The 13,868-nt window shown below is 46.4% G+C and overlaps 1 protein-coding gene across 1 annotated transcript in view; it reads left to right on the top strand.

Annotated features, from left to right (window-relative positions):
* zmp:0000000660 (arf-GAP with Rho-GAP domain, ANK repeat and PH domain-containing protein 2) overlaps window positions 1-13,868 on the top strand; it is a 126,263-nt gene that overhangs the window by 58,810 nt on the left and 53,585 nt on the right. The window contains exons 12-14 of the mRNA XM_035427678.1: window positions 3,169-3,254; window positions 6,742-6,924; window positions 11,195-11,369. Coding sequence (XP_035283569.1) covers window positions 3,169-3,254; window positions 6,742-6,924; window positions 11,195-11,369 — 444 coding nt within the window. The remainder of the gene's footprint in view (window positions 1-3,168; window positions 3,255-6,741; window positions 6,925-11,194; window positions 11,370-13,868) is intronic.

The raw sequence follows: 13,868 nt of genomic DNA, 5'->3' as shown, positions 1-13,868 counted from the left end.
AGTCAGTCTGCGATGAGCCAGGCTTATGTGTAGAAACAGTGTGCGCTAGGTGTCGGTGTGTCTTTTTCTGTGGTAGACCCAGGAGGCTCTTGAGAACTGGGTTTAAAGTAAAGTAAACACAGTTTTACATTCTTACTTTCTTCGCTGCTTAATTGTCGAATTAGTGAGAATGAATATTAGAACCTGGCCCAGATTGAGTCCTGCTGCAACAACCTTCTCCCTTAAGGGATCAGTAGCTTGTTGACCAGTGAAATGAGCAAACTATTTTCGGTAAGAATAAAAGGTGATAATGACTTGATGGATAACAGTGACATTCTCGCCACACTATAACTGGGTACTAATATATATATACATACATACATATATATATATATATATATATAAATAACAGAACACACATATAGTCCCTTTGTTTGTGTGTGTGTGTGTGTGCGTGTGCGCATGCGTGTGTGCATGTGTATGTGTGGTGTGCACATACACACACACTCTCACTCACACACTGAGGGTCTGTATGTGTTCTGTTCGGAGAATCTCTGCCATCCACTACTCCTGTCAGCATCACACACTCTCAGGAAAAGTACCACATACTCAAACAGTACGCTGTGAAGTATGACCATCCTTTCCCCACGCTTTATAAAGACACAGGCTTCAGCTGCCCCAGCATGATTGACTTATAGATTTAGAACCCATTTGCTGCTGTCAAAGCAGTGCACTGCCCTGTACATATGACCTAGTTGGACAAATATTCAGACTACTGATGGGCATGGTGGTGAAGGTTGCCATCAGCAACCAAGTCTGTAACCAAAAAAAAAAAAGTCATCAGTTACCTATCTGTTGGTCACCACTGTTGTTCCAATAATAATAATAATAATAATAATAATAATAATAACAACAACAACAACGATAATAATAATAATAATAACAATTTATCTGTGATATTTTAACATTAATAATAATAATAATAATAATAATAATACTGTTTAAATATTTAATAAGTTTGGCATGGCAAAAGACAAAAACCAAAAAATATATAATTTATAATCAGATAAGCTTTTGTTTCCATTTCATTGGCAAATTGTACTTTAATTATTATAATTGGTAACTATCAATTTGTAAGATCTCGGAGAAAGGATAAATTATTTAATTAACGGAGATACTACATTGAAGACCCAAGACTCTTCCTTAGGATAGCTTAATGAATATCCTATTCTTGAAGACACTTTTCTCATATTAGATTGCTCGCTTATGAATATCGGTGGAGGAAATTGTTTTAATTAGGGTGCCAGTGTCACACACAATGAAGGAACATCGCAAAAAAGGAATGGGGGAATCTCTAATGAGAGCCCTAATGATTCAGTTATTCCAGATTGTCTTTCTTCTTTAATGACTGGAGACCGGACCAGTAATGGAAGATTTGTGAGAAGAATATTAAGAGTTTTCATCTGTTCTGCTTTATGCTGTGTTATTGTGTAAGCTGTTTTTTTAAGCATTTCTCTTGGCCAGAAATGCCTTCTCAAAGCCTGTTTGTTCTTAGAAACTCGACTCATCCTCTTCAATATTACATGTCATAAAAGAGGCTGTTAGTTTCTGCTCTCCCGACTATCCAATTTCACATTTATAAGTCATATCTGATGTCCCTCTTTCTCTTTCTCATTTCAAAAGCACTGTCGACTGAATTATATATATATATATATATATATATATATGGCTGGCTCTGTGCATGTAATTGCAATAAACTCTTAAATCAAACACAGCACAGAGCGACATTCCTCTAGTGTGGGCATTGGTAACCATGGAAACCGCGGAACTCAGACATCTGCAGAGCAAAGGAAGGAGTGGTGTAATGACTGCCAGGAAACGCGGAAAGGTATCAAGGTGCTTAAGAGCATTAAAGAACTCGCTGAAGAACTTTTAATTGTCCTGAAAACTGTTTTCTTTCAAAATGCTAATGAAGCGAAAGTCGCTGGATGAATCGCCTAATTTCCGTAGCGTGCGGAACTTCTTTTTTTTTTTCTTTGTTGTTGAAACTCTGCCAAAAATCACAACCAGAGAACCTCCTGCATGAAGATGAGGGTAAAAATAAAAATTGTCAAGGGCCAAATGCCTATTCATGTTAACCATCAGTACAGTCCCTCTTTTATTCTACTTGTGCATCCCTTCAGTTGGATTTGTCATGTCTACTATTTATTATTATATAATTTTATTCTGTTCCCGTTATTGATGGGTTGTGAGCTTGAAAAAGCAATGGGAGTTCTTTTCCCTAAACCATTTAGTCAAATACACTATGCGCCTTGTACTAATATAACTCTAGTAGCACTTTCTTCATATGAAATCTATAAAGCCTTTAAGTTACACATACCTATATTTAAAAAAAATAAACAGTAGTCATTGCTTCTCAAATAATATGTGGTTTCCTGATTATTACTTTCTCACATTTATGCTGCATAATTGCGCTGTATAACTGGAGAACACTGCATATTTTTATTCATGTTCATCTGATCTCTTACTATGCATTATTCATCTGTGTCTTACATTAATGACTGGGGTTCTGAAAAATACCAAAATAAACCAAGACCTGCAAACAGCATTGATTATGTAATATTTGTAATGAATGGTGCAAGTACATCTTAATTTGAAAAAAAAAATCAAGAAAAAAAAACCTTTTTGTTTCAAAAAGCTAAATCTAAAAATTGCAGGCACCCTCCCCTCAATTGAAGATACCATTACTAACTGAATTTATGAGATTAGTTATCATATTTTATTTTTTTGGCCATTTCTCCATAAAGAATCTTGTAATGTCGTTCAGTCTGCCCTGCTACCTGCTTCATTTCAAAGAACAAATAGGTTCAATCTGTTGGCAGTTAACAATTTCTTGGTTGATTTTGAAGTTTACTTGGGATCATTGCCTTGCATAAAGATCTGTTGTGGCTAAGGGTATACTGTGGGGGATTTCCAAGGGGGGGGGGGGGGGGGGGGCTCAACTTATGTGCCTGGCCAAAGGGTCTCATCATTTCGGTGCCAACTGACCATAGCACTGAGGTCCAATTGGAGTTCAACATGAACGTTTATCTATATATTTATATATATATACTATATATATATATATATATATACACACATATATATCTATATACACATTCATTAATTTGTATATTTTGGCTTTTCTAGGTCAGCACCGATTTTTGGGGTCCAGCATTTCACAAGTTAGGAGCCTCAAGTTGGACAGCAGCATCTGGAGTAATGAACTTGTAGAGGTAGGACACAACGGTTCCTTCAATCTTTATGTGTGCCTGGATAACTATGAATGACATCTTATTTAGTCCATGGGCGTCCCCCATGGACCAATTCTGAGACGTCAGCTCTTACTTATTTACAGAAAATGACTTCTGTGAGTGCATTAGTAGCGAATGCCAGTTTTCAGATGGCAAACAATTCTGAGGCTTTTCGAACAGTACGGAGACCACTAAACTAATTCAGGAAGATCTAAATAGAATCCAGAATTAGGTAGACACTTTAAAAAGGAAAAGTACTTTAAAATAGGTTGCTGTCAAGTTCTACATGCGGGCAATACATTAAGTGTCAATTTTACTAACTTAAGGATTGTGACTGCTTTTTTAACTCAAAACCTGTTGCCTCAAGGCTGCAGTATCTATGCTGCTTTTACTAAACCAAAGGTTAAAGAACAATCTGGTGTTATAGAGCTGGGCAAAAACAGAAACCGGCACCTACTGTACATTGCCTGATTATGTATACGATTGGATACCCCTGTACTTAACACTCTCAATGAGTCAAAATCGCTATTAGGATTTGATTTTGACTTTAAGCCAGTCAGATCATCTAGCATTTTCATTTTCTTTAATGTGCTATATGACAGATGTCTCCTTTAGAGTAGGTTACATTTTTAATTTGTGAATTTATGGACAGACAAGTTAAATCAGAGGGGTTCCGGCGGCTGAAAGTGTAGACAGATGGTTGCTGAAATGAAATCGTTTGCGGAAAATGAAGAATAAAAAGAATCTGAATGACAATGAGCCAGATCTGCACTGTGCTAATACGTTTAAGGACAAACGAAAATACTTAAGCACTTAAAACACTTGCTTTTAAAAAATCTCATTTGAACAAGTGATTGGCTATAACAAAACCAGCATGCAGAGGGGTCACTCCAGGGCCCGGTTAGAGAACCCGTCGCATAAGTAACTGCAAAATTTACCCATCCAGTGTCTTTGCGCATCTGCCTTTATTGGATAAGTCACAGCTCCTTGTCCCCCAGGAGGAGGGTTCCTGGCTGATCAATACCTCAGGCGCTGTCAAAAGCTTAGCCACTGTCAGCCTTGCTGTGACCCTGGATGCCCGGCTGAGGTTTCCGGGACAACGTGGCAATCGCCCGGTCCTACAGGTTCTCCCTTCACAGCGTCGGGAGAACCCACCCCTCGCTTCACTGAGAGGACACGTGAACCACTGTAACCCCTCGCTGGCCGGCTTAGCTACCTCCCTTAGCCTGCAGCTGGACCAGAATGTGTGTGCGTCACCTGGTCTGTAGCCTTCCAAAATGCGCTCCTGCCGCACTGCTTCTACCCAGCCTTTACTGGGTTTTGGTTGCTGTGAATTTGCTCACACCGGCGTATCAGCCTGTGAAGGGTACCGCCCCTTTCTCCTCGTCTGACGGACAGTGATCACAGCCTGGCCTTTCGGTTCGGCGTCTTCTCGCCAGCTGGCCGTCCCGCCCCTCCAAGCTTTTCGGTTTCGGCTCCGGCTCTCCTCCGCCGTCGTCCCCCGACAGTGAAATAACCCTCCCCGCTCAGTCGGTGAGGCAGACTCACTGAATGTTTTATAGAAACTTCTGGAAGTCCACCATTTCTGACTGAGCCACGCTCCTTGATGGTGGTGCTTATTTGGTTGTAACTTTGCCTGTCTCTAGTTGCAGTGCTTTTATGTTTGTTTACCATGCTAAATGCACTTGTTGTAAGCAGCTTTGGCTAAAAACATCTGGCACATAAAATTGTACTGAAGGGCAACACATTTGATCCACCACCCTTTTGAAATCCCATGCAACCTGCACTTCCATGGTGCCAGAATGCTTGCGGTTCCTGTACACGTACAACCCAGTGACCATTACTGGGGACCAGAATTGCTCTGAGCATGCTCAGAAAACCATGATGTAAATGATCCTTTTGGTCATTACGAAATCATACTTTCTGTATTTGTTGCACAGTGTGACCTATTTGATTTGAATTAGATCTTAATGAACGTAACAATAACTTTTCAACTTATACAAAGTTACCACTGCTGTATATTTATAAGAGTATTTTATTTAATTATTGTATTACTTGCAATCCTGTATGACTTCACTTCATTCCTTGGATGTTTCATATAAGTATGAGTCATACTAGCAGTCCTAGCGATATAGCTCAGGAGGTAAGACCGATTGTCTGGTAGTCGGAGGGTTGCCGGTTCAAACCCCGCCCTGGGCATGTCGAAGTGTCCTTGAGCAAGACACCTAACCCCTAACCTCTAACTGCTCTGGCGAATGAGAGGCATCAATTGTAAAGCGCTTTGGATAAAAGCGCTATATAAATGCAGTCCATTTACCATTTACCATTTTTTTCTGCACCGTCATCCTGGAAACAATTTCTCCTGTTTTCCTGGCAAAAAATCTGTGTTCCCTGCTTTTCAAACACCTTAAACAAGACTTGCATTCAGGCCTGGAGTAGGTGCTGCGAGTTTTTTTTTTGACGGATCTCATCACTGCAGGTTATGGTTCATATTATGCCTCTCCAACATTCCGCGGCTCCTCTTTCTTTCCCCCCTCGTTTCTCTCGCGGCCTCCCTGTCAAAACGCCCACGCGAGGCGTTTTCATAACGTCTGTGCCGCAGTCAGAAATATCCACATGCGCGCCGCAATTTTATGCCATTTGAATAAGCGCTAGCAGAGCACACGCGAAGGACTTTCGCCTTTCGCCCATTTTAGTGACTCTTCTTAATGCGTCTACATGCTGCTTAGTGTGTTTTATACTGGTGCTGGTTTAACTGTTTCAGCTATGTTGATCTGCATAATATTTTTGAGTATTTATCCTTTGTTTTGAACTGTATATATCATACTACTATTTATATTTTAGCCTTAAATAGAATAATAATAATAATAATAATAATAATAATAATAATAATAATAATAATAATTGTTGTACAAACAAGCAATTGTGCTGTCATTTGTACACTGCTCTCCTGAGAAATATTAATGAACAGTTTTCTCGTGTGTGTAGTAAACAGCATGTGCTATTATGCACTTTGAAGTGGTTCTGCAGGTGGGAAATACAAACCAAAAGAATATTTTATAAACGCGTGTCTTAGTCTGTTCAGACTTAGCCACCCGAGAGGTTTCACAGAGTGTACTCAGAAGTGATTTGATTGAGATCTTAATATTTTTCAACAAGGATTACATGGGAGTAATGGTAGCTATTTCAAGTTGATTTTCTATCAGGGGGAACTCATAAGTGGCTGAATGACATGTTCTCTTCATTAAGGTGTTTTTGGAATTTTTTTTCAAAAGTGTTTTTTTTTTTTTCTTCTAAGGTCTGCATTCTAGAACTCAATTGCATTCAGTTACCAGCAGTGATTGTGACATCAGCATTAGAATGTTCAGTTAAGGACATTCTAATCACCGATTTGTGATCTAACACCTCATAGGGTTAAACCCTGGAGTGTTCTCATCTTTGTGGATCTCACCCTGTCTTTTCCTCACAGCTGTACCTGCATGTGGGCAATAAAAAAGCCAACAGCTTCTGGGCTGCCAGGCTTACGCCAGAGGACGCGCTGCACCCGGAAGCATTGCCTGAGCAGAGAGCCATCCTCCTCCGCAAGAAGTACAAGGACAGGATATATGCGAAGACATTGGCTGGCTTCACGAGTCAAGAGCAGCTGAACGAGGTACAGTCCAGTCTGCTTCAACAGTAAAATTCCAGTGTCACTGCGCCCCATAAAATAGTACCTATACTTTCCATTGCATACATACTTTCGCACAATCACTGCGAGTGCAGCATATAGCAGTTATTTAAACAAAATCCACATTAGAATTCCATAGCATTCTATGAAAAGCTCAAAAAGTCTATTTATGTATTCAAACTGCACATTCACGATACCCACAGAGGAATTCATATTTGCAAATGACTAACGCATTTAGATGCAGGATTCCTGAGTTCACGTATTAATTAATCAAAATATTGCGGGAGAGATTGAGGTGATTTGCTTTGTTATTCCGGGCACGTTCCGGAGGGCCGCGCCGAAAAGGCTTCCGAAGCGGGAGCGCTTCCACTCGCGTCAGCACAATCACAGATTATCCCTTTCATTGTTTTCCCAGAGACAGAGAGGGAGGGAGGGAGACAGAGAGGGAGGGAGGGAAAGCCGGGGGAGGGAGACGGAGAGACAGAAAAACAGACGGAGTGGTAGGGAGAGAGGGAGAGGGAGAGAAAGTGAAATGTTTTCAAAGTGGGAAAACCGGAGTGAGAGACTCAACGGAAGCGGTAGCCTTGTGACTGCAAGAGCGCCTGGGTGTGTGTGTGTGTGTGTGTGTGTGTTTGTGTGTGTGCGTGTGTGGGTGTGTGCACGCACATGTGTTTGTGTGTGTGTAATGTATGTGTGCATGTGCAAGGGTGTGTGTGTGCACGCACATGTGTGTGTGTGTGTATGCATGTGTGTGTGTGTGTGTGAGTAGTGTGTGTCTGTGTATGCATGCATGTGTGTGTGTGTGTGTCTGTGTGTGTGTGCGCGCGTGTGTGTAGGCATGTGCACACAAGTGTGTGTCTGTGCGTTAGCGTGTGTGTAATGCGTGCGTGTGTGAGTAATGCGTGTGTGTGTGCCCGTGTGTGTGTGTGCGCGCAAGCTCGCGTGCGAGAGAGAGAGAGAGAGAGTGTCTCGGGAAGTGCGAACGCGTCTTCTGAAGAGGAAAAGGAGAGAAGAGCGAAGTGTTTCAAGGGTGCGGGGAGAAGGGGCTAGCGGAGAGGGAGAGAATGCGGGCGAGTGTGTCAGCTATCTCTCAGCTTTCAGAGTTGTGAGAGCGCCGCGCTTTGATAGGACAGACTCAGCCGAATCGCGGGTACGGCGCATGAATAATGAAACACATCCAGGGCTGTGTGAATTTTACTGCAGTGAGTTGATTCAGCTCAAACTGCCACAGGCCTCCTGTTCATTTGGATGCTAACCTGTCCATTATATATATATACGTATATGTGCATGGGGGAGCTATGTATAAAAGGGCTGTAATTCCTACACGACGCACCTGATATGGATATAAATATCAAATATCAAATTAAAGCTGGCAGTCTGCTCTTCAACCCCATATTCATTGTTTTCTTTCAAATCCAATGAGCTGGAGTAAACAGCCAAAACAACCAATATTGTTCCGCTGTCCGAATACTTAAAGACTGCACCGTGTATTAGTATTTCCCAGTTGTAATCTCCCTAGCCCCTTAATAAATTCCTACCGTGATCATGATTGCGTTCGATTCCACTTCATTCCAGTCAATTCAGGAAACACATTCAATTCAGAAAAGTAACACCTGATCTGCTTCAGCCAACGTACTGTAAAGAGAAAGATACCTTAACATCCGGGATAATCATATACAGAAGGAATCCTTACCTGGTTAGCTTTGCAGATGACTTATTCAGAAATAAAGGAAGCCTGGAACACAAAGAGCTTTAAGCTAAAGCATGTTTAATGTATGGAGGAGACTGATGTTACGGCACCTTCTTCAGATCTCGAAGAACACTTAAGAATCGGAATTGCATTGAAATTCAATTAATGCATTTAAAACGAATGGAAATGAAATAAAGGTTCCAAGAGCATTTCTGGGTTAATGAATTGAATTTAGTTTCCCGAGCTGACTGCACTGAAATGGGATTCACCCCGAGTCGTATCGCGATGACCTCCCATCAGTTCAGACTCCGGTAGCAGGGAGCGGCTCCCTCACCTTCTCCTTTTTAGAGCCCGGAACTTATGGAGGTCATCGCCGGGGTGAAGGAGATAATGAAATTATGCTGAATCAAAGGGTGGCGCCTCGCATTATGCTGCAAGGGGAACGTGTGCATGCACACACACACACACACACACATATACACACACACACACACACACGTTGGCACACACACACACACACTTACACATATGCACATACACACTTACACACACACACACACGCACACACATAGGCACACACACACACACGCTTACACATATGCACATACACACACTCACACACACACTCACACACATGTACACTCACACTCACACACACACACACACACACACACACAGGAGCGCTCCGACACACAAAGATGGCTGCTCAGTTTCAGCCCGAACGGGGTTGGCGGACTCCCAGACTTAACTCGAGGGAGTTTGCCAGGGCCTTTCTGGGGAGTCAGAGCAAGCGCTGCTGGGAAAAGGGGTATTTTATTTATTTATTTTTATTTTTATTTTTAGTTTTAGTTTTGGAGGAGGGTGCTTGAGGAGAGGATGATGAATGTATCTGCGCGGGGTGAGGTAGTGCGTTTTTTTTAAAAGGGGAAAATAACGACAGCGCATGAAAGAAAGCGTCAGTGTGCCAGGGGTCTCTGAGTCTCTCCGGGGCCGTTTATCTCCTCGCGCTCCGACGGAATCTGTCTCTCGGCTCCGTCCCCCCTCGGTCGGCGGGAACCGTCATTCCTGCTCGGGCTTAAACGGCGGCCGCGTTTCGAGAGAGGGCTCGCCCCGTCCCAAACTCCCCCGGACCCCCCCCCGCCCCCCTCTGCCGCAGACAGATAAATAAATAAGCGCGAGAGAAAAAAGGCGCTTAAACAATGAGCTGGTTTGCTGCTCGGGCTAATCCCTGCTCCCCCCCCCCCCGGGGTCCGCGGGCGGCCTGCAGACGGGAAGCTTACCGCGGGGGCCTCCTCTGAGACGGCGGGGCCGTTAGCATGGAGGAGGGCCTCCGCGATCCGGTGCGCTGGGACGGGCGGCCGCCTCCCCGTCTGTCTGGACCGTCACTCAAACGGCCTTAAGGGCTGAGGGCGCGTCGATACTCCGCTTTACCGCCATCATTTCGCATTTCGGGCGCCGGGCCTGGCTCAGCCGCACGGGAAACGGGTTCGAACGCCGTGACCTCGAGTTGCTGTTGTTGCACCGAGCCCCTCAGGACACTGAGGTATGTTTTTAAATGAAGTAGTCATTTAAAAAAATAATAAAATTATGATTTTGTTATTCAGGCAATACACCAGGACATGGTCATGTTTGCACAAAAAATGTCTAATTGGGAAGTTATTTACACTGCTTCTGAAAACTATATAAACGAACAAACAAACCAATAAATAAACAAAACAAATAACCAAACAAATAAATAAATACATGAAATTAGCAAACAAACTACAGACAAACGAATAAGTAAATAAATAAATAAATAATGTCTATCAGTGCCTTTTCAAATACAATTAAATAACAATTAGTTCTTAATTGTAATGTATCATTCATGGAGGCTGCAGGCGGCTCGGGGGGGCGGCAGGAAGAGCGTCAGGCGGTGGCAGTGTTCCGGAAGGATCACGTGGCGGGAGTCAGGCGACGTGACTGAACGCCGCGGTGCACTGTGTCTCTCCCACGAGGCCGTCCTGTGCGGCCTGATCAAACAAATAGGTGTGGTGTTACCCGCCCAGGCCTGCCACTGTACACATTCACATTCTTCCATCTGTTCCAGGGAAAGCCCCATTAGGATTCATGCGAGAGGAGACATCTGGCCTGACCTCGATACTCGCGGAGTAATAGATCTGTACCAGGGCCCTGCTGAATTGGTGTGCGCCTCACCTGTGTGTGTGTGTGTGCGTGTGTGTGTCTGCATGTGTGTGGCATGTGTGTGTGTGTGTGTGTGTTTGCGTGTGCGTGTCTGCATGTGTGTGGCATATGTGTGTGTGTGTGCATGTCTGCATGTGTGCGGCATACGTGTGTGTGTGTGCGTGTGTGGGGCATATGCGTTTGTGTGTATGTGTGTGTGTGGCATATGTGTGTGTGGTCTGCATGTGTGTGTGCGTGTGTGTGTGGTCTGCATGTGTGTGTGCCTGTGTGCATGTTCATGCGTGTGCATGTGTGTGGCATATGTGTGTGTGGTGTGCGCGTGTGTGTATGTGCACACACACACACACACACAGACGCTGACGGCGTGCGTGTGTACTCTCCCAGGCTCTCTGTGCGGCGGTGGTCCAGTCGGACGTGCTGGAGACCATGTCCTTGGTGTTCAGCGGGGCGGATGTGATGTGCGCCACGGGGGACCCCACCTACTGCACCCCCTACCTGCTGGCCCAGAGAGCCGGCCAGCGGCTGCAGATGGAGTTCCTCTACCACAACAAGCTCTCGGGTAGGCCCCGCCCACAGCCAGGCCGCCTCCCAAAACCACGCCCACAGCCAGACCGCCTGCCAAAAGCACGGCCACAGCCAGGCTGCCTCCCAAAAGCACGCCCACAGCCAGACCGCCTCCCAATGCCACGCCCACAGCCCAACACCGCCCCCCCCCCCCCCCCCTCAAACACAGCTCGTAAGCGCACAAAACTAGCGGCAGAGTCTGAGCTGTCGGGCGCTGAAACGAAGTCCCGAAACCCGCCTGATATACAATTCACTGTGTAAGCAACACGGGTTCTGCTGTACCGGGGACGCGGGGAGAAAATACATTAGAATAAGCAGCGAGCGTTGTGTTGGTGAAAATCTTCTCCCCGGGAGGTTGGCTTGCTCATCGCGCTACCTGATTGTGGTCTGCGTCTTCCGAAACGCCGGGACCCGTTTAAAGCTCGGAGCGCGGCGGCGGCGGCGGCGGATCCCGTCCTATAAAACGCGGCTGCCAGGAAGTAATATTTCACCCCGGAGGCACCGCGCGCGCGGCGGTGATTAAAGTGACGGGCGGCAGAACGGGCGGACGGAAGTGCGGAGATAACTTTTATTCAGGCTCAGCGGCTTTGCGGCTGCAATCCTTGAGACGCGCAGAGATCTCGGCAGAGGTGGGGAATTACCAGCGCCTCGCTTTGTTTTATTTTCTCTCGAACGCAGTAAAGGCATTGACGCCAGCCGGCTTTTCTCGGGGACCCGGGAATCCACACCGCATCAGGGCCATGTCACCAGCCCTGTGCTCCCCTATACACACACTCACTCACACACACACTCACTCAGTCACATACATACTCACTCACACACACACACACACACGCACTCACTCACACAAACACACAAACACACACACACACACACATACACACACACACACACACACACAAACACACATACTCACTCACACACACGCACACACACACACACACACTCACATGCATACATGCACACACTCGCACACAACCACACACTCACACACACACACACACTCACTCACTCACACACACACACGCACTCACACACACACACACTCACTCACACACATACTCACTCACACGCACACTCACACAAACACACACTCACTCACTCACACACAGACACACACACACACACACACTCACTCACACACACACATACACAAACACACATACACACACACACACAAACACACATACACACACACACACTCACACACACATACACTCACACACCCTCACATGCATACATGCACACACTCGCACACACTCGCACACACAGACACACACACATACACTCACACACACTCACTTGCATACATGCACACACTCGCACACACACACACTCACACACACACACACACACAAACACACACACACACACACACACACACACACACAATACATACATACACGCACACACCTGCACACAAGAACACACACACAGATACACACATCCAAACACAGACACACACATACACACACACAGACACGCACACAAATGGAAACACACACACACACACACACACACACATTGTTCTAATTACGACGTGAAGGTGAGAAGAGTACAGTGAAAAGCTGACTCCAGGAGCCTGGGGACGAGGGGGGTCACCGTTTGGGGGGGGGCGGGGGGGGGGACCTCGTTCCCTCTACCCCCTGCTGGTAGCTAACTGCGCCTCTGGCTTTGCTGGTGGGGGTCGTGTTTTCTGGGATAATTACACTTCCTGATCACTGCTGGCTCGCTGCAGTGGGACGCACCTGGGAAACAGACCTCCGGCAGAGCTCGGCAGGCCCAGGCCATTTGGCACAGCGCTCTCTCTCTGTCTCAGGGGAGCCACGCCCCATGCCTCCCGCCACGCCACCTCCCCGTGAAGCCCTGTAAAACGAGCATCGTCTGCCCCCCCTCCACACACAACCCACCCCCCCCACCTCCCCACCTCCCTGTGAAGCCCTGTAAAACGAGCATCGTCTGCCCCCCCTCCACACTCAACCTTCCCGCCCCACCTCACCACCTCCCCGTGAAGCCCTGTAAAACGAGCATCGTCTGCCCCCCCCCACACACAACCTCCCCCCTCCCCCCCCGCCCCACCTCCCCACCTCCCCGTGTAGCCGTGTAGAACGAGCATCGTCTGCCCCCCCTCCACACACAACCCCCCCCCCCCCCCCCCACCTCCCCACCTCCCCGTGAAGCCCTGTAAAACGAGCATCGTCTCCCCCCTCCCCACACACAACCTCCCCCCTCCCCCCCCGCCCCACCTCCCCGTGTAGCCCTGTAAACTGAGCCTCGTCTGCCTTTCACCTGTTTGCGTTCGGAAGGGGGGGGGGGGTCACATGTAACGAGAGCGCGTGTCACGGAGCGGTTGGAGACGGGGTGATGAGAGCAGGGGGCCCGACTCAGACGGGCCTGACTCAGACGGGCCAGCCTGCGCGCGACACGGCTGCTGCTGCTGCTGTCCGTGGTCCTGAACCTCCCCGGCTCAAATGACATCGGCCCCAAACGGGGG

The sequence above is a fragment of the Anguilla anguilla genome, chromosome 7 (genome assembly GCF_013347855.1).
Source record: "Anguilla anguilla isolate fAngAng1 chromosome 7, fAngAng1.pri, whole genome shotgun sequence".
NCBI classification, from domain to species: domain Eukaryota; kingdom Metazoa; phylum Chordata; class Actinopteri; order Anguilliformes; family Anguillidae; genus Anguilla; species Anguilla anguilla.
Note: the sequence above shows the minus strand (reverse complement) of the source record. Positions and strands in the feature narration are given on the sequence as shown.